Source organism: Lachnellula hyalina, assembly GCF_007821495.1.
Source record: "Lachnellula hyalina strain CBS 185.66 chromosome Unknown contig00064, whole genome shotgun sequence".
Classification (NCBI taxonomy): Eukaryota; Fungi; Ascomycota; class Leotiomycetes; order Helotiales; family Lachnaceae; genus Lachnellula; species Lachnellula hyalina.
Genome location: NW_022157178.1, coordinates 60022 through 85933, shown reverse-complemented (window position 1 = coordinate 85933; position 25912 = coordinate 60022). Strand labels below are relative to the sequence as shown.

Below are 25912 nucleotides of genomic sequence, written 5' to 3'. Positions count from 1 at the left end.
GATACAGCCAAAGAATGCCGGGAAAACAAGAGAAAAGCCTATCCCAGCAATCTATTGGTTGTGTTAATGAAACAAACCCCCATGAAATCAAGACTATTGATTATGAACTCACGTGAAACGATGGAAGGGAAATGTAAAAGCTCCCTGAACGATAATGTGCATCTAAAACATCAAAGCCTTCTGGAGGTGGCAACAAGCCAAGATTGACGATGCGAGTGACGAATTCATTGGTGTATATAAGTGGTTTAGGAAAACCTAGAATATGTTACAAAAGTCAAAAACTGGAATCGTTTTAATTACCAGTAGAACCAGAAGTGTGTAACACGAATATCGGGTTGTTTCTCTCCTCTTCGAATGTCTTTTCATACGGACAGTTTTCGACATTTTGATAACCAATCAGTTCTTGCAACGACGGAATATGCAACTTCTGCATTTTATAGTCCTCTAATATCTGTGGGATAGCTGGCACTTCCACGTTTGAGCACACGAGCTTGGTGCACTCAAGTCGAGTCAAGAGTGAAATATGCGCTGCCTTGGAATTTCTAGGTGACGGCAAGAATGTCTATAACTGAGCGTTAGAAAGTACTGTAGCGAGGAATAGGAAGAGCTGATTAACCTTATATCCTACTTTAATAGCCGCAATAAGAACAAGATGGTAGCGAGGATCGTTTGGACCAAGGTACGCAATCGTCTCAAAATTATGGCTTTTGCCAAATGCCTTTTCGAGAGCCCATGCTACATAGTTAATGGCGTTCAATGCCTGTAAGTGAGTAATTGACTGGAAACCAGCTTCGTAACTCGTGGATGACACCGGGAATTTTTCGAATACGCCATTTGGATCTAGCTTTGCTCGGGTTTCGAATATCGTTGACAGAAGCTGGTTGCTATGTGGTAGGACAGTAGTTGATGCCATATTTCAAGTATGAGGACCTGTAAGGTGAGTATTGCGGTAGCTCAGAAGGGGAATATCGATTCCAATTATAAGCGTCGAGGAAAGAAAAGCTTCCGAGGTCATGACCTAACAAATTAGCCGATTTTATTGAAGGACTTCCACCTCTTTCGGGATAGATAGATCCTGTAAATTTCGGTCAAATGCCACAGTGTAGATGTAACTGTGATACTGCTGCCGTGTTTACCGAGAGCGCCAATAACACCAACCGCGTGAACCGTCCAGTTTGAAGCTGAACTTCTATCAGAGCTCAAGGCGGATAAAACCTACGAAACTGCCCCGCATACTGTGGCATTATTTACCACGACATGACCTCTCAGCGATGCACGGAGTTATCAAGATCGACCCTGCAGAACTTATCATGCTGGGCATTACTCCCCTCCCCCTCCCCTTTTAATAAATGTTCATGATCCTTCGCCCCACGATGTATACAGGGGAATTGAGCAAATGATATCACTACATCCAGGGCCTAGTGGGACCTTATAAGGACTTTACAAGCACCCTGCGCCGTGAATAGCGAGCCACTTGCCAGGGCAGGGCATCTAGCTATTTAGTTCTATAGGATCCCACGTTTTATGGAGCAAACCTATAATCGGTTTTCAGCTAAATCAGTGTAGCTGAAAGTTCGGCCAGTGTAGAAATCGATATCCGAATAAATATCTGTGCTTCTCTACACTGGCTAAGCTTTAGCGAAAGTGGGGACTCTACACTGGCTGAACTTCTAGCTACACTGGTTCAGCTGTAAGCTCAACCTATAATGTACTTCGTAACATTTATTAAGGGGGGTGGAGAGTATTGCACGAACCTGCAAGCAATGGAATGCAATTATTACTGGGTAGATCGGTAGATCTATACTGTACTGCATGGAGATCCACAAGCGGTGAGGATAATCTTGCGAAATTGAGTTGCACAGTAGTTGTAGTAAAGTCGAGATGCTTGCTTATCTCCGTAGGTTATGAATCCTTCGGCTAGTAAAGGGGGGCAGACACATCGGACTAACCCTCTGCCGTGGTATAAGTGTAAAAAGTGGATGTCTATGGATCTCTGGTCCGTGAGTATTCGGCAAGCCCCGATTATATAATGGGTACAATTATTTCGTAATCGGCTAGGAAGACTTACGCTAACTTGATCATGAAGGGATTACGAATTGTACAAAGCACGGACGTATAAGTTGACTTGCCGAGGTACCGGACGAGGTACTCGTAGGCATGAAAACATATGTAGAGATATATATTTTGTATCTTATCTGCTATTTTATTACGAACTATTAATAGATTCTGAGCATTTCGATTTACAGATTTGCAACGCTAAAAGCTTAATATCTGACACTTATATTAACATCTGCGGGGTCAAGTATAAAGTTTATTTATATAGGAATGCCATATGAACGACCGTAGATGAGAAGTTGAGAATGGTAATAAATACGCGATATCTTTACTACAAGTGATTAGATTTCGCTATTTTCATAAGTGGGATCGTTAGCCACTTGTCGCATTAACTTGCATGTGCGTCTACTTATGCATTTTATACTTTACTATATCATTCCTAAGCGGACCGCGGGCTAGCGTACAAGTTAACTTATCTTTTGTTCAAGTTAACTTAAGAGAACCCATTTAATCGCGGCCCCCCTCCCTATAAGAGTGGTAGTCCAAGTATTCCCCGCCCCCCCACTCCCTCCGGCAGAGTTACTTTTGAAAACAAACACGATGCAAAACGTAATAGAAAACCAAGCATACTAACGTAACAAAGAGAATAGTCGGCGAATTATCAGGACATGCCCCTGACTTCGCCTAAATTCCAGAGTGCTCTATACTTTAAACGATTACCCCTCTTTACTTCTCTGATAAGACATTGAGTTGAGCGATGAGGACAAAGTTATTTCGATTTAAGGTGAAGACTGGATTTTGTAAGGATCTACGGATGCTACGATGATATATACTTATGCATGACTAAGCCACCCTTATTTTCCGTGTATCACGCGGTCCAAAAGCCACTTCCACAGCGATGATTTTATATACTAATAAAGATTGAATGCTAATTTTAGCCGCCAATCAAGTTGACAAACTTGCCATCATCACAACAATTTCAAATATATCCCCATATTTCTGAAGGAATGCCTTACTCCGTGGAACCTCATGGCCTGCTTTGAATGCTAAAGTTTCTGCCTTATTTGGCTGGCACAGCTTGACCAACGCCTCCGAGTATTCCACAAATTGATCTTCGGTACCCATGACATGAAGCGTAGGAAGTGAGATCTTGGCTGGAATGGAAGCCGCTGAAAACCCATCTATGCTTTTGTAAGGCGATCCACTGCTTTCTCTTTCTCTGCTGTCTGGAGCAGGTGATTCAAATGCACGACCTTCGAGAAATGCAGCGTGTTTCCTTTCCATTTCTTCGACTTCCTTCCGATATGGCTTCCGATTTCTTCGGAAGGTGAGAATAGCATAACGCAATTGAGGAAAATTGCAACGTTGAAAGGTCTCTCCCTATTGTCTATTTGAAGTGAGTGGAGATTATCTTTACGCCCATTTACCATCATGACTAACAAATCAAAATAGTGCGCAAGATATAGCCATCGGAGATCAAGATCACGAACTTTCATCTAAAGAGTTCAGTGGCTTCGTAACACGCGTTGGAAAGAAATGTACACGAATTCAGCCCGGCGATCGTGTGTGCGCACCTACGACTGGTCGATATTCCACAATATTTAGAGTAGAAGAGGCTTTGTGTTGTCAAATTCCACCCCAAGTCTCATTTGAAGATGCAAGTTGTTGGCCCAATACCTTCGGCACTGCATACCAAACTCTTGTTCGAGTTGCAAATTTAAAAGCTGGGCAAACGGTCCTCGTCCAGGCAGCTGCCAGCGCTACTGGTCAAGCCTCCATTCAACTGGCAATGGTGCTGGGTAGAAGAATGTCTTATTGTGGACAGTTGGCTCGTTCCGCGATCTCGCATCTTTAGCGACGGCAGCGAAGAGTTCGTTGCAGATGTTAAGAGACTGACTCAAGGAGGAGGATTTGATGTAATTTTGAATAATTCCGGGACAGACGAAGCATTTTTAGCCTTTGGTTACTTACTGCGCCATCAGGGGTGTTCATTGATGCGAGCAGATCAGTCAGCTCCAACAACGCTGCTTTGGATATCGCCCCATTCCGGAGAGGCGCATCATTTTTTGTCGTAAATCTGGAATCGCTCCTGCAAGAAAATCCTTCTCTTATGGCAGAGGTTGTACAGGGTGCTGCATCAACTCTTGCCAAGTTTGGGATATACTCCGTGACTTCCAAGACTGTGTTTCCAGCCAACAATATCGGGATGGGTTTCGAGTTTCTCCAGAACCACGGCAATGTCAGCAAAACAGTTTTCTCGTTCAACAACAAGGACCAAGTTCCAATCACACCAAATGCAAGAAAGCCAATGAACCTCGATAAATGTCAACATATGTTATTGCTGGTGGTCTCGGGGATTGGGTCAAAGCTTGACACATCTCCTAGTCGAAAATGGGGCGAGACATATTGTCTTATTCTCTCGTTCTGAAGCCAAATCTACAGATGCCTAGAAGTTGATGCAGATCCTTGCGGCGTCTAATATGGTTGCTAAGAGCTACGCTTATGACATCTCAGGTAAAAGAGCTCTAGAAGACGTCCTCCAACAATGCGCACTGGACATACCTCCAATCAGGGGTATTATCCAAAGTGCTGCGGTTCTGAACGACTCGGTGTACGACATGACACACGAAATGTGGCTAGGCGCAATCCGGCCAAAGATACAAGGAACGAGAATTCTTCACAACCTCCTCCCTGAGGACATGGACTTTTTTGTGATGTTGAGTTCGATATCAGGCGTAGTTGGTAATCGAAGCCAGGCAAATTACGCGGCCGGAAACACATTCCAAGATGCACTGGCTCGGCATCGCCGAAAGAAAGGGTTGCCTGCAGTCAGTATCGACCTTGGTTTGATGCTAGGTACTGGCTTGATAGCCCGGAGAGGTGGCTCCACGAACTTGAGAAAATCAGAAGCAGTGGGACTGTACGAAGATGATTTCCATGCGATTGTGAAGGCTGCCATCTTTGGATCGTATGGGCAAAGTGAGACGCCAGCTCAGCTTATCACCGGGCTCCCAACGGGAGGGATACTACGGATGGGAGGACTAGAAGATCCGTTTTACTACGACGACCCACGATCCTCGGGTTTGAAAAAAACGGGCCTAGACAGCCTGACAGATGATCAAAGAGGAGAAGGTGGAGATTCCTCTGGGGAAGTTGACGCTTCATCTCAACTGGCTCACTGTGTTTCTTTGCAAGAAGCATCGAAATTGATCAGCATTGTTTTGTGCGCACGACTTGAAAAATAATTGGAGACATCTCCTGAGAACATCGATAGCGGAAAACCACTGCACACTTATGGAGTTGGTTCACTTATGGCTGTCGATTTCCGGACTTGGATATTGATACACACCAAAGCAGAAATCAGCTTATTTGACGTACTAAGTGGCGGGAGTATTGAGAGTCTGGCTACAAAAGTCGCTACAACGTCAAAGTTGGTTCCAGCAGGGATTGTTAGGAAAGGAGATTAGATGGTAGGAGAGGAAGTTTGAATATAGAGTTCAATCGTTCATTCGGATTTTGGCGTTCAAGGTTATATGGTCTTCGATTTGTCATGGGCATTTCCACTAGATTCAGCATATTACTATGGTATGATAGCAGTTTTCTTGCTGCTTTAGATATAGGAGTTATGCGATTGTTATGAAACCAATCAAGCGGAATCATTTAGGCTGATGAGACGGAAGAAGATACTTCGGTGGTTTAAATCCGGGTTTTGTGCGAGCCTCTGAGGTTTCATTTTTCTTGCCACGACAAGTCAAATAGAGTGAAGTTGCCAGAGATGGGATTGAGGCTAACCACTGGGTTCCACAGGACAAGAGAAAGCGTTTCCGAGAGTAACGAACGCAATCAACTCTTCTCTCCCTAGCCATTCAGCTCACTGAAGGTGGTGGCATGCGACGGATCAAGGCCATCACATACAAGACAGAACAATCCCAAATGCAATAGTCCCGAAACTTTCCAGACGAACATATCTAAATCAGCATATCAGATCAGATCAACTCGCAAGCAAGCACCGACATCCCACCTCCTTGAAACGCAGCGTAACAAAAAGCTCAAGCAAGCACATCGTCACACGTGACACGCCCCCCGCCCCTCCCTCCTCCTCTGACAATCCCATCACATCAGTCCCATCCTTCCTTCCGTGCTCCTACTGTAACAGTGCCAAATGCGTTCTTCCCTCCCCTCTGCATCGATCAATCCCGAAGAGATGGTGTCATCCCGGTGTCGTGAGCAAGTTTCAGGCCTAGCCTCGAAACGGAAGCGACGATGATGAGACGAGAGAAGCTGACCGAGCACGAATTCGTAACACGTTTCTCACTACTACAAATAGCCTCTTCTTTTTCCGCCACGCGTATTCACTTCCCCTCTTCCTCTTCTTTTTTCTCTCTCCCTAAAATAACGAATTCAAACTTTCCATTCCATCTCCTTTTCTAACTTCCCACGGAACCACAACTCCAATTTGAATTCCCGACGGCGCTGACGCTACTGTATCGCGATAAGAAAATCTACCCCGCCAGGCGCATCATTCTCTCAATCTCAATCTCAACCTACCACCAGCAGAACAACAAAACAAACTAGAGCAAGATGTCCGCAATAATCCAAAGCGAGATGCCAGAAACATCCCACACCGAGGTGCCAGAAACAACACCGAAGGAGCTGTCCGAGCACACGTACAAATCCGAGATGCCAGAAACATCCCACACCGAGGTGCCAGAAACAACACCAGAGGAGCTGTCCGAGCACACGTACAGATTCGACATTGGCATGAGCTGCAGTGGCTGCTCCGGCGCCGTAAACCGTGTCCTAGGAAAACTCTCTGGTTTGTCTCTCTCCTCCCCCTCTCTTCTCCCAGCCGTCATTCACTTTCACTCCCACTCCCATTTTGCAGCCCGACCGTGATCACTAACGCACTATATCAACAACAGGCGTCAAGAGCTACGACGTAAACCTCGGGGATGAAAAGGCGCTCGTAACAGCTGAGCCAAACCTCGACTACGATACGGTGTACGAGAAGATCAAGAAGACGGGCAAGACGGTTTACTGGGGGAAGGCGGATGGGGTTCTGACGGTATACAAGGAGCGGACTCCTAAGCCTGCTGCGGCGAAGATTGAGAGCGAGAAAGAGCCTGAACTTATTATTCCTGCGGCGAAGATTGAGAGCGAGAAAGAGCCTGAAATTATTGTTCCTGCGGCAAAGATTGAGAGCGAGAAAGAGCCTGAAATTATTGTTCCTGCGGCGAAGATTGGAAGTGAGAAAGAGCATGAAATTATTGCTGCTGCTTGAAGGGGGAAGAATGGAGGGGGTTGTGAGGGGGTGATCAATGGGGATGATGAATGTGGATATGGCGCAGTATGATTGCGATGATACATACAACGGGTTATTAGATACAATAGGGAATCTTCTGTTAAATTGGTTGGGAGTGATTTAGTACGGAGGAACAATTGTATTGGTTCACGTCTTGAATGCGTAACTTTGCGGAGCGCTTGGATTTGCTGGCTACTTATTAGATTCATGGCATTGCCAAGGGTAGAGTTCCATCCACACCATGCCCTTTCTCCCCACCTGTTGCTTCTCTGCGAAAGGCCCCTCACCAAGCCTCAAATTCTTGTAGTGTGCGAGACCATTAGGACCTCAGACACAGGTCTCCAAGTGCATGAAGCAAGGGTCAAAAATACAATACTCGGAATCGCAACACTCCTGTATGGTTTTCATGAGCCGAAAAGCAAGCTAGCTGTCTTCAAAGGCTAGGCCTGGGCAGTTAATCATTTGTATTGCCCGTCCGTACATTTTCGCATGATGCCGACTTGATGGTTGCGTTCTTCAACATTCCCCTGGTCAATACATATGGCACCAATCCATATAGTCACTGGTCCGCCAATATTTGCTAGATGTTCGGTTGCAAGGGAAAGATTTTGCTGGACCTCAAAAGATTGTCCATCTATGTATGTGTATCTCCTGTCGTAGATCCATTGCATCATAAGTGTAAGGGCCTTGTATGGTAGGACGTCTAATCGGACGCTCGAAAATTTGCATTGCTTGCAGGATGGAGATTTGTCCTCTGTGATGGACCCTCGTGTGCTGCTGGAGCCTCGAAGTAGACCCGGGGTGAGTATCCGTGATGAAGCAAGTATTCAAAGTAGACGAATTTCGTTCCCATCGTGACTGAGGCATTAGCAAGAGTCTACGAAGGTACTTTAGCAATAAGGCTGCATGTCCAGTCTCTCGATTCGAATCGAGGTCTGGAGACTGTGGCCTACTCATGGTTATAGAACATGAAGGCAAGAATCTGCCTTCCAACATTTCGAGCAGGACCTGGCAAGGAAGTTTAGTCTGCCCTTTCTTCCGCTCCGTAGAGCCTTAGACTAAAATTGTATCGAGTCCATATATTCCAGCTTGGAAGGCGAGAGTTAAAGTTCGAGCGCGAAGAAGGTTAATGAGGTTGGATGCTCGAAACTTTTGATGCAGGAAGCAGAGCCTCCGAGGATACCTTAAATGATGCTAATCAGTCATGCTTTGTCCCGTCATATCATTGGCTCAGCCGGCATTCCATTTAGGGTTAGCCGCTATACCTCGGTAGTGCTACCCCGCGATTCCCCCAACATCCGTCTGCCGACCCGACGCCGAGCCAACTGCCATGTGGAGAGCCAGAGCTTCCTTCCTAGTACTTTACCACCTTTTCCAAGACTTATATTTTTATATACCTGCAACCAATGTCTTTTCTGCATGATTGATGAACTCTTTAACTGCTTTCGTTCCACCAGGATAAGTAAGATACAATACAATACCCAGCTCGTCTTATCTTAATTACCAACCGCAACAATGGTTATCAAACGCAGCGAGCCATGCTACGTCCTCGGCGTGGGAATGACCAAGTTCATTAAGCCAAGGGGAAAGGTCGACTACACCGAGCTTGGTTTTGAGGCAGGTGTCAAGGCTATGCTCGATGCCCAAATCAACTACGACGATGTTGACCAAGGAGTAGCATGTTACTGCTACGGAGATTCCACCTGCGGACAGCGAGTCTTTTACCAGTTTGGCATGACCAAAATCCCCATTTATAACGTCAACAACAACTGCTCCACCGGGTCGACAGGCTTGGCCATGGCTCGAAATCTTATCAGCCATGGCGCTGCTGATTGTGTCCTGGTGGTTGGCTTTGAGAAGATGTCTCCCGGCAGTCTACAAGCCTACTTCAACGACAGGGCCAATCCTACTGGCACAAGCTCGCAAATAATGAAGGAGACTCGGGGCATCACCAATGCTCCTGGCGCAGCTCAAATGTTTGGAAACGCTGGTCGAGAGTATATGGAGAAGTACGTGCCACATCTTGCTAAGGTACAACCTCTCTCTAACAACCGGTCTCTAGGTACGGTGCCAAAGCAGAGGACTTTGCAGAAATCGCCCGCGTAAACCACGAGCACTCCCAACGAAACCCATACTCCCAATTCCAACAAGTATATACCCATGATCAAATCATGAAGTCACCCATGATCCACGAACCCCTCACCAAGCTGCAATGCTGTCCCACCTCGGATGGAGGAGCAGCTGCTGTCCTCGTTTCACAAGATTTTCTCGACGCTCGCCCACATCTCAAAGACCAAGCCATCCTCATTGCAGGCCAATGTATGGCCACCGACGCCCCCAGTCTCTTCTCCAAGTCTGCCATTGACTTGATGGGTTTTGAGATGACTAAATACGCTGCAAAGACAGCATTGACGGAAGCTGGCTTAGTACCACAGGATGTCAGAGTTGTTGAGTTACATGATTGTTTCTCCTCAAATGAGATGATTGTCCTTGACGCCCTCGGTCTCAGCGCACCGGGGAAAGCTCATGAGTACGTCCGCGAAGGGAACCTCACATACGGCGGCAAAACGGTCGTCAACCCGTCTGGCGGTTTGATTTCGAAGGGCCACCCTCTCGGAGCCTCCGGCATCGCTCAATGTGCCGAGCTTGTATGGCATCTCAGAGGCTGGGCGAATAACCGTCTGACCAAAGACACAAAGGTTGCTTTGCAACACAATCTTGGTCTTGGTGGTGCTGTTGTCGTCACTGTTTACACGAGGCCTGATGGCAAGGCTGCCCAGGAAGTTAGCTCAACGGACGTTGGCAAGCGGAATAAGCTGGGCTATAATCCTGCTGTTGAGGCGAAGGGTTTCACAAATGCGCAGGCTACCAGTGTGAGGAGTAAGACGAAGGCTAGTGCTTGGGCTTTGGGTGATGTTGAGCAAAAGGTCGAGTCTAGGTTTTAGTTGTATGATAAATTTATTATGACCTTCTTTTGCATTTTCAATCTGCCATACTGCGTTGTTAATGAGCTTCATTCCTATGGGTTTCGACCTTTTTTTCCCAATTGTATTTTCCTTTTTTTCTTCTCAAAAGTTACGACCACGATTCAGTATCTATTCCACTATCTATTACTTAACTAAGTCAATGATCTTGTACGCTCGAGTAAATAGACAGATGAAGCAAAATGGGGTATTCAAAAACTCAAAAGAAATGGAGAGTCCTCGTCATCCTCGACCTCTTTCTCATGCTTGTCAACTACACCAAACGTTTCCATATCTAGTCTATCACTCTCTCCAGCCATCCGTGCACTCAAACAACCAGCTCCATGCCAACATTTCAAGCATACCCAACCGTATTCAGTGATGGCCAAACCAAGTGGCTGTGATGCAGGTATACCGCACGACCTTTCACCAAGTCCAGACACATCGTCGTCGTAGCTCTCACCCCCTTTGATCTTCTTGAGGAGTAGTTGCCACTGCACATCCACGATCATGGGGTTGTGAGCATCAGAGCAAGAACACTCGCTGCACCGGGGACACTCGTGGATATCGACACGTTTTTTAAGCCATCCATCTTCTTTGGCGCTTTTGTTGATCTCAAACAACCGGACAAGTGTTTCTTCTTTCCATCCAATCCTCCCAAGTGGGCCTAGAGCCAGCTCATTCTTAACAAATTCATTCAAGGCATACCCACCAGCAGACAACACCTTTCTCCATTTTCCAAAGTCCTCAAAATTATACATAGCCAGCGAAGTAGGCGTTTCCTCAATAGAACTCAGTTCAATCTGCCTCCCAACCACATGCACATCAGCTCCTCGTCTCTGTAGCAAAGTCGCCTGCTCAAAATCATGTTCCAGTATTGCCTTGTGCAAAAATGTAAAGTGTCCTGGTTTCAGTACAGTATGGACCTTATTTCCACAATTATCAAGCGCAAATTTCAAGTGACTAATCGAACCCGCTCGCGTAGTTGCACTTGCAGCAAAATCCAGCACGTAGAAGGTTGTATCGTTAAAATATGTTGCCGGATTTGCTAGTGCTGGTGCTAGGTACCCGAGCAGCCAGGCGTAGACTTCGTAATAAGTATGGTCTGCCGGGCCTAGACCGAGCGGACTATTAGTAACCACTCGGCAGAGGAGAGACCAACAATAGTCAGAGGGGTCATGAATATTCCCTGAGGTGAGGAAGAGGCGAATTATTGCAATGAGAGATTTGGCTGGTGGTTTAAGAGCAACTCTAGAACCATGATGCATGCCAGAAGCAATAATCATTATAATTTCTCTGTGTTTTGTATTCATGGTCAGCCTCTGTAGAGTTGCATACTAGGCAAGGGTGTGGAATACCCATAGAAGTCTTCTTGGAAAGCACTATCCTTCAGGACAGCCCACAGCATCTGACATATGTCAAAATGCAGGTATTTTGCCGCAACCTAAGTTCAAATCCCGTCAGAGCAGTTCGACCAACTTCCTTTGTCGAAACTTACGTGCAGCAATGTCTGCCCATTTTCATTCGCAACATATGGCGACGCCTCGTGCCTATCAAACAACAGTCTTAACCCTCCAATATTTCCTTGTCTGCATAGTTGGAACGCAAGCGCATCGTTAGGCAGAACGGTGAAGATACTCAGATTCTTCTTCCATTCTCCATATATGTTTGATGCGGAGAAGTCGTATCTAAAACAGTGACGTTACTGTTATTGCAACCTTCTAAAACACCCGACGAGATGTCCTCCCTTCCTTCCTCACCTTCTACAATCGCACCATAAAAGATATGGCTCTCATAGAAAATTGGATGCCGCCTTCACGCGAGCATTGGGAATGGGTTGTTTACTTGTTCCAATACTTCCCAATTGTACGTACAAATCCAAACCCTCACCTCAATGAGACATTCATGCTAATATACGTATAGCTCACACTCATCCAATGGCCGATTTCGTGGTATGGCATGGGCAAGACCTCTACACAGAGCAGATTTAATATCCCGGGGAAGATCGCATGGCTTACGATGGAGGTGCCTGGGTTTCTGATCGTGCTCTACATTATGTACACCCTGCCCAACCAACTCGGATTGTTAGGATTACCATGGGAGAATAAAGCTATGGGTGGTCTCTTTGTACGCCTCCTTGAGATGAGACTCAAAATGAGATGAAGATACATTCACTAATCCGAAAACAGGTAATCCACTACCTCTACCGCGCCATCCTCTGCCCCTTTCTCGCCCCCTCATTATCCCCCATCCACCCCATCGTTTGGCTCTTCGCCATCATCTTCCAAGTAACCAACGGCCTCAGCATCGGCGGCTACCTCGGCGGCCACGGTCCCACGTCCCGCGCAGCATGGGCGAATTTCAAATCCGACTATGTAGCTGGGGGTCGCATGGAGCTCGGTATGATGATATGGGCTTTGGGCTTCTTGACCAACATTTGGCATGATGACGAACTGCGTGAGATCCGCAGGGCGGCGAAGAGGAACGCCGAGCAGAGAGCAGGGGAGAAGGGCGAGGGGAAAGGGAAGGGGGTCGACAAGGTGTATATGATTCCGCGGAATGGCGGGTTTGAGTATATTCTGTATCCGCATTATCTGTGTGAGTGGATTGAGTGGACTGGGTTCTGGATCATGGGAGGGAGTGCGTGTGTGCCAGCCAGGAACTTTCTGCTGAATGAGATCGCGACGATGTTGCCAAGGGCTGTGCAGGGGAAGCAGTGGTATGTGGAGAGGTTTGGGAAGGAAAAGGTTGCGGGGAAGGCGGCGATTATTCCGGGTATTTTGTGAGGGTTTGCGAAATGCATGTGGTAGGTCGATTATGAATTAAGAGAAGGACACGATATATGATACAAAGGAGCATTGGTTAATAGCTATCACACGCTCGATTCAAATGAAAACAAAGATTTTGGCCACGCTGCGAATTTCGCGGCGGGAAGTGAAGTATGGCTGCTCTGCGAGATGAGCTTTATATGAGCTTTCAAAACATTCAAGTCAAATGCTCACAGCTAGTTTGTTCAAGCTGGCACTATCCTCAATGGCCTGAGTAAGAGCAGGCAGCATGATCTGTAGAATCTACCCCGCTGAACGTTTCCTGATAACTCAAGGCCAAATCGCACCCAGTCTAGGTCATGCAAAAAGGGCCGATTGACGTGCTCAAGTTTGCAGTTCCCCTTCTAGGCAATAAATGAAAACGAAAGGCTAAAGGGTCCTCCTTGCCCTCCCTCCCTTGCCATTCCTCAACCTTCATCGCCTACCCACCTATAGACACCAAAACAATATACCCCATACCGGTACTTCCCTAGGTACATACTCCCCTATGCCATTCTACAACTTCTGTTGCACATCGCAACGGAATAAACCACCCGCTTACCGGGAGCATCCGATTCTGAGTTTTATGTTATCCACACAGCATCCCGCAATCAATCCGAATCATGAATCGCGTTGAGAGGCGCCGTATCAAAAACAGGAAATGGGAATGGAAAAGAGGGCTTTGTTGCGTGTCGCACCGGGACGTTCCATCCGTGGCGTTTTTGGGTTCGCACGGAACGGGATGGATGGATGGTCTCAGCCGTGTTGTAGCGGGACAGGAACTTCTTGAGGTGAATTTTTATTATTCGTATATGATGAGAGGGAAGAAGGACGATCCGATTATTGCTAGATGGAATTAAAGAATAAAAGAAGCAGGGGGAAAAAAGACAAAAAAACAGGATTTCTGTTGTATATCTATAGTACTTGGTGGAAAATGCTTCGTTTTATAGTATATATGTATATATACACCTCGTGACAAGCAATACCGGGATACCTAGGCTTGCTTGCCAACTGCCGGCTGGGCTGGTGAAAGCTTCCTCCTAGGTTACTAGGTAGGACTCCCCGGTTATTTAAGATGCCGGGATGGGAAGGTTCATATGTATCCTAGCCGTAGAAACTGCCTCGATAAAGATTTCTCATACAAATCTAGTGAGATGGACTGCAGTCATCTAGTGGTCAAATAATAGTAAAAAATATCTTAGCAAAATCCAGTAAGGCAGGGGAGGGGCTTGTATTACCTGCTCATTGGGCTATTTAGCGACTACAGGGGAATAGGCGTACAAAGAGAGGGGGGGGTTTTCTTTCCTCATGTTCAATACTAAATGTTCAACCTCGGCCATCGATTAATACGTACCACAACTTTCGACTTTTCTCAATCTGTATTCAGGCATCTGCTGAATCTTCGTCGTGGTCAGTCAAGCTTTCCGAACCTTGGGGTGTAATTGCACTATGACGTAGTTGATTCGAGACTCAATTCCTAACCTAACACTCACTCAATAATAGGTCTCAAACAACCTTCGGATACCAAACACCACAAACACATCCTCAAGACCTCCGAAATGTCCTGGATGGACTCATGGTCTCGTCCATCGAAATCACAGGCAACACCACCCCCCTATTACCTACTGCCCGGTGGCGACAAAGTCCAATATTGCAAGTCATGTGGCCGTGTGATAGGTAGGTCGTGTTTGTTCGTTCAACTAAAATAAACACAAATACAATATTACACACATACTTTCATTTCAAATAAGCAAGCAATCATCTGACATTCCTACTAGGCGACCGCAAAAAACAAGCTGCGTCTAGTTCAGCAACCCCAGCAAAATACTGCTCTGCTCGTTGTCGTGGAGCGCGCGTCGATAAAGGCCTGCAACGGAGAATCGAAGATACCTTTGCATCGTTACTAAACGGAGAACTGCCTGTTGCGGTAGAAAATACCACACTGGAGAGGGAAACTCCGCCTTATAAGGGTGGACCCTCGGCAAAAACGGTCAAGAGGAAGAAAAAGGGGGAGAATAGGATTTTAGTGCAATGTAGCGACGTCGAGAGTGTGGTGTTTGGGGATAGAAAAGATCCGGAGAAGCGCTTTGGCAGAAGGAAAAATAGAGCGAGGAGAGGGGTTAAGGATGGGGTGTGGAGGAGTGTTGATATGGTCAGTGATGAAGAAGGTCCTGAGAGTAACAAGCCTGACCGCATGGGAGATGACACGACGGATGGTGTTCATGTGGCAGGTCAGACGAGAATAGGGCTTGAAGAGACAGATGAGGAGGACCGGACAAGTGACGGGCAAGATATAGAGGATGGCGGGGCACCAATCAGCACAGACAGTGCCCCCATTGAGACCTCTGTCGACGCAGACGTAATAGCAAGGCTTTCCATCCGTTCTGGAACGCGCATCCGGCCACCGCAAGGAGTGTCCGAAGTAAATGGTGGTATTGGCGGCGAAAAGGGGGTCAAGGAAAGGATTTCGGAGACAGATGATATGCTCGCTAAACGACGGGAAGGTCAGCGGAAGGCGGATGAGAGGGAGCTAGTCAGGTGTGCTGCTCGGAGAGGGGTGGCGTTTGGCTTTTTAACTGGAGTGGGCGAAGAGCGAAGGCTATGTGAGGCGGTTATGCAGGGAAAGGTTGTGGAGAGCAGTTTTGCCAAGGGAGAGTGGGGTGTAAGATGGAGGGAATGAATATTTTATAAGTGCTAAAACTCGTAGGACAGGACTAAGGTACTCGTAAATAGTGTATAGCGCTTTTGGTGCAAACACAAGCCCGCCTGACTCTTGAGAGAATTACGGAGTAGTACAGCATTATACTCCGTACCTAGGATTTATCTACTCCGTAGCGTTTCAAAAAATAGCATTTAAGCGGGGCTAGAAAGCGGACTCCATACTGTAGGTACCTAGGTAGGTCTATTCTGGCTACCAGATCGGCTCGGTACCCGTTGTTCAACCTGATCCGATACCCGAAGTTTACGAATAACGGCCCGAAGAGACTATCCAAATAGCATCAATATCTATTGAGAGATGCAAGCGGAATCTCAAAAGTATTTGCTTCTAGAAAACTAACTAGGCAATGCAAAGCTACTAGTGCTTACTGAGGTATAGTCTCGTACGTACAATTGTAATCTTACGTACGGTATGTCGGTATAATACCGTGACTTTTATTACCACCTCCATCTAATCATCTCTCCCAACAAGCCCAAGCACCCGCAAAATGTCCAAGATCTCCCAGCTTCAAAATTTGAAGGCGGGTTTGACACCAGGCTGCCAGATTCTTACAGATACCAGCGATGCTAAGTTCGTCGAATACCTGAAGCGATGGACGGATATTGATCTCATGGTCCCAGGAGCTATCGTGCTTCCAACCTCAGAATATGACAGCCAAAAGATTGTAGGTGCTAGAAAATTGGAAAGGGCTTTTACTCAAGACTAGCTAACGGATATTGCAGGTGCAATGGGCTTCGAAATCTTCAGTTCCTTTTGTGATGAAGAGCGGAGGCCACAGTGAATACTCTACTATCGGCAGTAACGGTATAATCATTGATCTGAGTCTATACAAGGGAATAGAAGTTGATAAAACCTCTGGCACGGCGACGCTCAAGGGTAGTATCCTCACCAAAGATGTAGCTACAGCTCTTGCAGAGGCCGGTTACTTTACCGGTACGCCCATGTAATCTCATCTTTAGAGCAAGAATTGACTTCTTTTGCTTCTAGCTTTAGGAAATGGCAATACTGTGGGCGCCATCCCTTACTTCCTTGCCGGTGGAGCATCTTTAACACCTTCCATCACAGGTTTTGGCGCCGATCAAATTCTTTCCGCGCATCTGATAACCGCCAAAGGAGAGCTTGTAAACGTGACTGACGAGACACATCCGGATCTCCTATATGGCCTTCGTGGCGCAGGACAGTTTTTCGGCCTCGTCACAGAGCTTGTCATCAAGTGCTATCCTCTCCATGCTCTCGGAAACGACCTGGGTACCATCTGGGCGGGCGCCTTCGTCTTTCCCCTCAGCCGTGCCCCGGAAGTGACGTCTGTCATGAAGCATCTGATGGACGACGACCGCCACGCAACAGCTGGTCTCATGATGATAATGGCACCCCCGCCAGCGCGGAACCCTTGCCTCGTTATCGCAACCAAGTACACGGGCGATCCGGAACAGGCGCCGAAAGCTTACAAGGCGTTGTACGAGCTTCAGCCCATTGTGGCGAATGGAGCGTCGGTGCCGATTCAGAACGCGAACGATGCCCAAGATGCACTCGGTGCCAAAGGGGATTTCAAACGTTTTGGTATCATCGGCCTGCACTGTTTCGAGCAAGATTCCTTTCTCAAGACGATTGAGCTGTGGAAGGAATTGGTTGCTGAGTGTCCGGATGCAATCAATACATCGTTCAACTTCAAGTGGGATTCAAGGCCCGCCAAAAAGCCCGGCTTTGAATCAGCCATGAGCCTTCACGACATTCGATATTTCCAGTAAGTAAAGCACGCTGCCACTCCCGTACTGTATTTATTGCTTCCTTGACAAGCTGATACCCACGTTCAGGAACAACTTGATATGGCATACCGACGCCGCGAATCGAGACAAGGTCGACGAGTACAACAGCAAATCATACGCCATTATGCGTAATGCGGACAAGGAGGCGGATTTTGTAGATTTCCCGCCTGGGAGAGATGGGCCGGTTCAGAGGCGGTATAGAGGGGTCGAGAGGCTTGCTCGCTTGAAAAGTCTGAAGAGAGAATGGGACCCGACAGGCGTATTTACAAACCAATTACTTGAGTAGTAATACAATGCCAGTGGAGATGAATGTAAAAGCATATGTTTACGAGCATGTGGCATTCATTGCATTTGAAATGGGAGCTGACAAAGACCTAGAATGCAAGTATTTCTTGCAGTCTAAATATGTCTAGTAAGATTGTAAAGTTTAACCCCCTTTTCAGCGATCCTGGGGTTAATATCCACTCAATGGCTATACACGAATCGTTCCGTAAACGCTGATATTGCAATTATATGCTTGCAATGTAAAGATCATGTTTCCAACTCTCCGTTGATCAATGATCCCAGCCGTCTCTGGGTAACTCTGCAACTCAACCAAATATCCAATATTTCATAATCTTCCTAGATATCGTTGAGGTCCTGGTACTTTTGATGCCCTTTTAGGCCAGTTCCAGATCTATATATGACCCCTGTCACCTGTGCGCCTCGCTATGCCAAAGATGACCCATACTATACACCTCTTTTCATAATCAATGATCATCTTACTGCCATCAAGACGCCGTTCATAGCATCTGGATCTACAGCTCCATCCCCTTTCTCTACGATATCCTCAATAGCCCACGCCCTGACAGCACCATCGTCTCCTGTAGAGATGACCATTTCTTCGCCTTCTTCCTTCCTTCCAGCGTCGAAACGAGTACACCATGCTACATGGTTTATCTCGTAGGGACCATGCGCTCCTTCTATCGAACCAATTATTACCCATTCCCGTTCGATTTCTCCGCCTACTGAGGTCCGTCCTTTCTTTGTCTCTTCGTAAATGACTATCTTGCCATCACCCCCTGTAGATACCACTCTCCCACTCTTTTTACTCCAGCGAATCGAGTATATAGGTAAGTCGTGGGCTTTTGGAAGCGTAGCTGTACATTCCCACGTCTCGTTGGTAGGCCCAGGCCGCATTGTAGAAGGGATACCGGTGTTGAAGTAAGAAGGTCGATTTGGAGGAGGTGGCGCAGGTGCAATTGACCATATCCGTATCGAACAGTCCGAGGAAGACGATATGAGGCGTGGAGTCTGTTGTATATACTCGTTCATTGAATCCGACTCAACAGCAAACATCTTCATGCTGACTTCCGGCTCCCAATCCAAACACCAAACAATGCCCTCATGCCCCTTTAGCAGCGCAATCTGACTCCATTCCCCCTCATCATCCCCCTTCCAGAACCGAATCGTCTCATCATAACTGGCACTGGCAAGCACCTCCCCATTCCCATCATCCTTCCTCCAACAAACAAACTTAACATCCGCCTCATGCTCCTGCAGCACCGCAATCGTCTCAAACTCATCATCCCCCTCCTCCCCAATATCCTCCCAGATCCACACGCTCTTATCCCGCGAACAGCTCGCAAGCCACTGTCCCGACGGCGAATACGCCACGTTCTTAACCTCGGAATCGTGTCCCTCGAGCACAATCGCAAACTCCCAATCAGCCTCCTCGTCCTTCTCCTCTCCCAGTTCCGAAATCTCTACCTCGACTCCACCGCCCGACGCCTCTTCTTCCGAACGCCGCCATATCCCCATCGTGGCATCGAAACTGCCCGTTGCGATACTCAGCACGCCATTACTGCCTGCAGCTGGCTTCCACGCTACGCTGCGGACTGAGCGCGAGTGTCCGCCTTCGAGGGTTGAGTGGAGCGTGAAGTTTTTGAGCGAGTAGACGCGGGCTGTTTTGTCGGAGGTGGCGGTTGCGAGGAGGGGGAGGTTGTTGGGGTTTGGTATTGAGACCCAGGCGCGAGACGAGGCGGCGGGCTTGAAGTCTGCGAGGGGGAGGATGCGGAGTTTGGTTGGGGAGGTCATGGTTATTGTTGTGGAGTGAGAGGGTGGGGGGTGAGGGTGAGGTTGTTGATTTGAGATGAAAGAGCCTGTAAATCACAATTGAGGGGCAGTGTGGTGTGGGATTGTACTTTTTTGCAGGGTTTGAGATAAGATGATGCGATAACGGAGACTGGCTTTGGGTTCTTTTGTAAAGACTTCATGACTTTATATCGATATTTATATTTTCCACATTCTATTATCTCTTATGATTTGTGTCTATTGTAATCACTGAAGTTTTCTAGTCAAACAGTACAACGTCTAGTGGTGCTAATGGTCATATATGGTACGGACAAGGAAATCTGAACCTTGACCCCTCCTTAAAAGCTTTGCAGGCACCACGGACATTAATATCAATGTTTTCTCCATAGTTCTTCTACCTAATGGTAAATATACAGCTATTATACTACAATTAATAAGTTGTATGGGCTTATTACTTGCGAGAAGCCAATGCTTGCATTATTTTGTCTTGGATTCTATAAATTCATAATATCTCTTAGAAAAGATACGCATAAGCCTACAGAACAAGCTAGTCCTAAAATCTTCGTTCAATTCTGTGGAGTGCAATTTTTCCAGTTATAGATAGCAACATTGATCTAAATGCAGTCGGTGTAAGTGTATCAGAGGAAAGAAAGCGAACCCCTAAAATCCCGACACTAAGGATTTGCCTTTTCTGATTCTTACTCCTTGTCAATGGAATTTCACGACTAGTCTTACGACTTGTTCCTTCAGATGAGAGCCACTGACGGATTACAAGACCTACGTTCCCGCGGCGACTATTTTCATCGTGCAATGGCCAAAAATGATGAGGTTGAAATAAGAATTCCTTGGAGATCTATAGTTTTGTGTCCATTGTCAGATACATAGAGTGTATCTAAGAGGTCTTATTAAGCTTAAATGGCTTTTGACTATGTTCCATGCCCGTAGAATGATACGCTCGGTAGAGTACTGTAGTGGAACTCAAAGTGGATGAAGGCCATGCCTAGTAGCGTAAAGGTCAAAGCAGAGCCATGTTCCTTCTCAATGCTCGGCTTAGAGACAGAGAACGGAGAACATATATCTTGGGACACTAGCCAGACGGCGTCTGGCTATGCTCCAAAACTAGTCAATACACTCTTTTTCTTTCACCTAAGAATGTAGAGTCATACGTATCACAGAGCTAGTTATGGACATGTAGGAGTCGCTTCGGACAGGTCTCGATGAATGGTGAGATGCTAAAAAGGGTTGAAGGAGCTTGGAGGAAGTTGGGTAGGTTATTGAGGATAGGTTAGTCCTGGATATCTCCGAAACAAGGGTATTACAGGGACACCTTCACTGTCACCGCTTAATACGGTAAATTTGTTGGGAGTTGTTGTATTTGCAAAACAAATCATTAGTAGTTCAATAATCTTAGTGAGAGGACTTTCAGGGTATCTCTCTCCTTTTCTCAGCGTATGCCGTCCCTCAAAACATAAATTTGGAAATTGTGGAGCTGCACCAAAGCGATCAAAAAGGGGGCGGTATCACGTGAATTCCAGGTTACACCACACTTCACCATATAAATCTCAATATCTTGCACTCATCTTTGTCGAATACGTCAGAAGAATTCTTTAGGTGCTGCACGTTTTTAGCTTGTTCCTCCAAGTTTGAAAATATGTTTATTGGATCGCAGAACTTGGTCCCTTCGTGCCTTCCCGCTCTTAGTACCCAAGAACCAACACGTTTTCTTTTTATTTATGATCCAATACCTCCAAATATTCTAGCCAGTCCAGATCACAATCCGCTAACGATGAGTATATCTTTTCCCACAGAACTATCTGACAATGTCCAAATCATCTTCCCAGTCGGTTCGCACACGCAGCATTCAGGATTCCAATTCGCAGTATCCTTCACAAAGCACTCTCGTCGAAGAACACAGTCAAGCAACCCATTATTCAAAAGCATACCGCTCCAAGAGTTCAATAAGCCCACGCTCGACATCGAAGTGTAGGAAATACATCATACCAAAGTCCAAAAATCAAAATGTCATGACTGGCAAGGCAATTCCTACTCAACCTTACAGCCTCCCACTTCCATCTCCATCCCGTTCAAGCAGCATTACAGCAGGATCTTCAGAATTGGAAAGTGGCGAGGCACTTGACTATAAGGCGGAGTTCAAAGGAGCTCATACATGGTGTCGCTTTCAAAAGACTCTTGGAACATGGCCACCTACGGATCCCTTCGTGGAGACAATTTCTGGTAATATTCCCTGCAAATTTCTTTCGAGCCATGCAGGTGTGGATAAAAATGCTAACGGATTAAAAGAGGTTACAGAGCCGCGGTTAACTCCATATCCTGCCATGTTCACCTACGCACCATACACGTATTTCCAAACTCGCTGTCCCGAGGTCGATCATCGTGTCAATATCGGATCCTGTGCCACTTCTATCGAATCTTTGGTTTTCTTCGAGGCAGAATTTGCTTACCTATGTCGGGTTCAAGAAGGGGTGGAGATTCTCTTCAAGAGTATGCTTAAATGCCCGTTACTTGTGGGTGAAGAGAAGGAGCAATACATTCAGCAAGCACATCGTCGGATAAACTATGTGAAGTCTGGACTGCGGTACCTTCCTATCTCTTCACCAATATGTTGGAGTGCTACCTCGCCTTATCTTAAGGCTATGGCCCTGTCAAGACTTCATGAGCTTATTTACAGGCTTGAGGAATTCATACAAGAGGAAGAAGAGGAATGCAAAATCCGAACTTACCCTTCTTTGGATATCTTGGAACAAGATTGGCTGGAGACCGTCGTGGTGGAAGAATTAAAGAAAGAGAAGAAAATCTTTGGGGTGAACGGAAACGTGGACGCCCGTCACATAATAACACAATTACAGACGCAGCAGCTTCAAAGGGAAGAGGAATTTCGTTCTTTAACACGCGCAGAGGCGAGACTCGAGATGAGATTCCGAAGCACCTCCCATTTGGAAGATGCGGTAGTACTCTGCCAACAGTTACAACGTCCCGAATTGGCTGAATACCGAGAATTCTGGAGCCCAGTGGTGAAGATAGATCTGAACGCGAAGGTAGAAGAGATCGCAGACTGGTTCCAGTCACACTGATACTTTGAAAGGCGAGTCAGGTGGATCTTCACGGAAGTTTGTTGAATGCGCAGGGTGTGCTGCTTTTGGGGAGGGTTTGGGTGGGGGCTAAAAATGGGGTTGAAAAGGGGGTTGAAAAAGGGGGTTGAAAAAAAGGTTTGAAGGGGGGTTGAAAAGGGGGTTTGTAAAAGTTTTGAAAGGGGGGTTAAAAAGGGGAACAGCTTGTCCAAAGTGGGGTTGAGGGCAGGGTGGAATTCACTGTCAATATCGCTTCTCTTTAGGATATTGTAGTTACAAGTCGTAGATTCTGATTTTCATTGTATACACTATCTCCGTATCAATTTTGCAATGTTTTGTAATATATCTCTTTCCTCTATTGTGCCAGAAGTGATTATTCTTTCAAAATGTAGAAGTTAGTGATAAGGTTGTAAAAGTCGCTAGAGATTTAAAAGGGGAGGCACTTCTTGACTTCCTACTTTTCGATTCAAGGCTCAAATTCCAAGCTCGTTTCATTCCACAATACCACGAACTGAAAAATATTCAACCCATTTGCCTCCTCAACTTATTATAAGTCTATAACCGAGGTCGATCGATCGATATCCCAGCTGTTCATCTACCCCATAAAATCATAATGTCGCAGGATCCAAAGCACGGATCCTTCCTGTGACCTGTTAAAGAACGGTTTAGATCGCGATTGGAGACAGATGTTCATCGATGGTTTTATGAATAAATTCTTCACTATCCGTGATATCTCGGACCTGACACTCTCGCCGGCTTCTGATTTGAAAGCAGTGCTGCTTGGAACTAATTTCTCTTAAGATATCTATCTATACTTGGTAACATGTTTTGTCTTTGAAAATTTGTTTAAAGAGGAAGGTTCATACCTAGAAACGGGTTCGCCAATAAGTAACGTTTATGGAAGGCTTTATATTAGGGAATTTCGAGTTTAAAGATTCTTTATTAAAAGGCAAACCTCTAATAGCTATTTATAATTAGATTGTTATCCTATATTTGCTTGCCATGTACGTACAGTACTGTACCTCAGACCACGGACGATTTATTACTTGAACCCCGCCACACCACCCCATCTAGTGCAAAAGGGGTTCGCTTACTAGATCTAAGTCACGTTCATTTCATGCTCATAACATTGGAAGTTATTCCGTACTGTAAGCCACCAGAGCTAAGACTTGATGAGTAAGCGCATTGCAAACGTGTTCATTGGACAACTCGCCGTGCTGCAGGGGGCAGCTTCCAAATCAGGCTTCGCCGACGGCACAGACCCGCAAGCGTACGGTCAGGCTCGGGCAAATTTTGGCAGAGAATACAGTATACGCAGTACTCCGTACGGTACTGTAAACCCTTGTGGATTATAAAACCACGCAAAAGAGATTCCCCTTTCTTTCATAAAACCGGAATTCGACGACGACTGAGATACATACATTGCGGTGTTCGTTCTCGTTGGAAATAAAGTTGAAACAAGATATCGGAAGCAGCCGAGGAGAGCGGAGATTCAATTTTGATATGAGCAGCGAGATGGAGGAGGTTCCTTTGCGGCCGACAGGTAATCTTGAAATACCAAACAAATTCAAGAGATAAAGAAACCTACTGATGGATTCAGGCCACATGGAACGGTTTAACATCCTCCGAAACCACGTGAAATTCTACAACAAGTTCGGCGTCACGGCCTCCTACACCGTGGCCCGCTCCCTGCTCGCCAGCAACAGTCTGGAGCAAGTCATCTACGCAGCTCTGCGAGAGGTGTTGAACCAGCATCCTATTATGGGTGTCACGGTGCAAGATGAAGCGGCCATCGAGCCGAAATGGATTAGGTTGCCTACGGTGGACTTTCGCAGACTCGTGAAAGTCGTGGACGCGGACTTGGGGGCGTCGTGGGATTCGTGGACTCGAGATGCGCTGCGGGCGCCTTTCGTGGTTGTGGATGACTTGCCGATGTGGAGGATTGTGGTGGCCAGGGGCAAAAGCACAGGCAAAGATGCCGAGACGTTCGCTGTAGGTTTCTTTTGTCACCACGCCATCGCGGATGGGACTTCGGCGGGCGCTTTCCAACTTACTTTCCTGGATGCACTGAATGAGTTGATTGAGGGCAAAATTAAGAGTGTATCTGATATTGAGGAAGAAGCAGTCATCCCAGTTCCAAAACTCCCGCTTATCCCGAATATGGAGATGAAGACGGCGCTGCCAGTTGGAATATTCTTCGCCCTCAAGAAGATCTTCAGTACCTACGTATGGTCAACGGAAGATCCTTTGAATTGGTCCGGGTCTCTTATTAGTGCTGAGGCCCCTCGACCTCCCATCAACAACCTCAGAAGCTTCTCACTCTCATCAGACGTGGTCGGTGCCCTGCTGAAGCGTTGCCGGAAGGAAAACACGAGCATAACGGCACTACTCACCATTCTAGTTGCCAGAAAACTAGCAGTCATGTATCCTTCCTACACGCACTTCACGGGCAATATCCCGTTCTCCCTCCGCAAATTCACGGGGCATTCAAACCGAGACATGGGCTGTTATGTCTCGAACCTAACGCCGTACTTTTCATCCCAGGAGCGCCCGCCTTGGGGATACATATCCTGCCGCTCGATGTCTAGCGACAAACCTGAGCAAGATGATGGAAAGCTGTGGGAAGGGGCAAGAGCAAGTAAAAAGGAAATCGATGAAGGCACGGCAACGGCATCGGATCAAAACGTTGGGATGTTAAAATTCGTGTCCGACTATAACAAGTTCTTCTACGGTAAGTTGGGTAAAAAGAGAGATCACGCGTTTGAGGTTACGAATATTGGGGTTCTAGATGGTGGGGTGGGAGGGGGAGGAGGGGAAGAGAAGGCGTGTTTTGATCGCGTGCAGTTCTCGACGGCGCAGTGCACGTATGCAGATCCCTATATATTTTCCATCGCGTCAGCGAAGAACGGGTTCATGACTGTATCGTTGAGTTGGGCGACTGGGGTTTTAGACGATGATGAAGCGGTGGAAATGATAGAGTGGTTGGAAGGTGCTTTGAAGGGGTTGAGTGAAGCATAGATGGGACCTGCGCAGTGTATGGGCAAAGATAATGAGAACACGCATAATGTAATTGTAATATTAGAATAGAACCATAGACCAATTATATAGTCAACTAACCTGATGAGATGTTTTTCTGAG

General features: G+C 46.6%; 7 protein-coding genes and 1 pseudogene across 7 annotated transcripts; 7 read left to right on the top strand and 1 right to left on the bottom strand.

Annotated features, from left to right (window-relative positions):
- Positions 1–4535: 4535 nt before the first annotated feature.
- On the top strand, positions 4536–5522 carry ZEA2 (Highly reducing polyketide synthase; the record flags this gene model as incomplete). The annotated part of the gene is made up of 2 exons (XM_031149113.1): positions 4536–5278; positions 5330–5522. The coding sequence occupies 2 exons, from the start codon at positions 4536–4538 to the stop codon at positions 5520–5522; spliced, it is 936 nt and encodes a 311-aa protein (XP_031005463.1).
- Positions 5523–6636: 1114 nt separating this feature from the next.
- Positions 6637–7336, top strand: CCH (Copper transport protein; the record flags this gene model as incomplete). Its single annotated transcript, XM_031149112.1, has 2 exons — positions 6637–6871; positions 6978–7336. The coding sequence occupies 2 exons, from the start codon at positions 6637–6639 to the stop codon at positions 7334–7336; spliced, it is 594 nt and encodes a 197-aa protein (XP_031005462.1).
- A 1536-nt stretch (positions 7337–8872) lies between these two features.
- SCP2_0 (Similar to SCP2: Non-specific lipid-transfer protein (Fragment)(Gallus gallus)(Ontology_term=GO:0008152,GO:0016747)(db_xref=InterPro:IPR020616,IPR020617,PFAM:PF00108,PF02803)) lies at positions 8873–10302 on the top strand (annotated as a pseudogene).
- A 1803-nt stretch (positions 10303–12105) lies between these two features.
- SPAC9.08c (Uncharacterized protein) lies at positions 12106–13106 on the top strand (the record flags this gene model as incomplete). Its single annotated transcript, XM_031149111.1, has 3 exons — positions 12106–12186; positions 12244–12447; positions 12510–13106. 3 exons carry the CDS (start codon positions 12106–12108, stop codon positions 13104–13106), a joined length of 882 nt encoding a protein of 293 aa, XP_031005478.1.
- A 1580-nt stretch (positions 13107–14686) lies between these two features.
- Positions 14687–15807, top strand: LHYA1_G004147 (uncharacterized protein; the record flags this gene model as incomplete). Its single annotated transcript, XM_031149110.1, has 2 exons — positions 14687–14804; positions 14906–15807. 2 exons carry the CDS (start codon positions 14687–14689, stop codon positions 15805–15807), a joined length of 1020 nt encoding a protein of 339 aa, XP_031005484.1.
- A 526-nt stretch (positions 15808–16333) lies between these two features.
- azaL_2 (FAD-linked oxidoreductase) lies at positions 16334–17898 on the top strand (the record flags this gene model as incomplete). Its single annotated transcript, XM_031149109.1, has 4 exons — positions 16334–16510; positions 16569–16779; positions 16834–17590; positions 17661–17898. 4 exons carry the CDS (start codon positions 16334–16336, stop codon positions 17896–17898), a joined length of 1383 nt encoding a protein of 460 aa, XP_031005485.1.
- Positions 17899–18233: 335 nt separating this feature from the next.
- Positions 18234–19688, bottom strand: cia1 (putative cytosolic iron-sulfur protein assembly protein; the record flags this gene model as incomplete). Its single annotated transcript, XM_031149108.1, has 2 exons — positions 18234–18320; positions 18378–19688. 2 exons carry the CDS (start codon positions 19686–19688, stop codon positions 18234–18236), a joined length of 1398 nt encoding a protein of 465 aa, XP_031005482.1.
- A 4589-nt stretch (positions 19689–24277) lies between these two features.
- FCK4_0 (putative alcohol acetyltransferase) lies at positions 24278–25792 on the top strand (the record flags this gene model as incomplete). The annotated part of the gene is made up of 2 exons (XM_031149107.1): positions 24278–24317; positions 24375–25792. 2 exons carry the CDS (start codon positions 24278–24280, stop codon positions 25790–25792), a joined length of 1458 nt encoding a protein of 485 aa, XP_031005483.1.
- Positions 25793–25912: the final 120 nt, after the last annotated feature.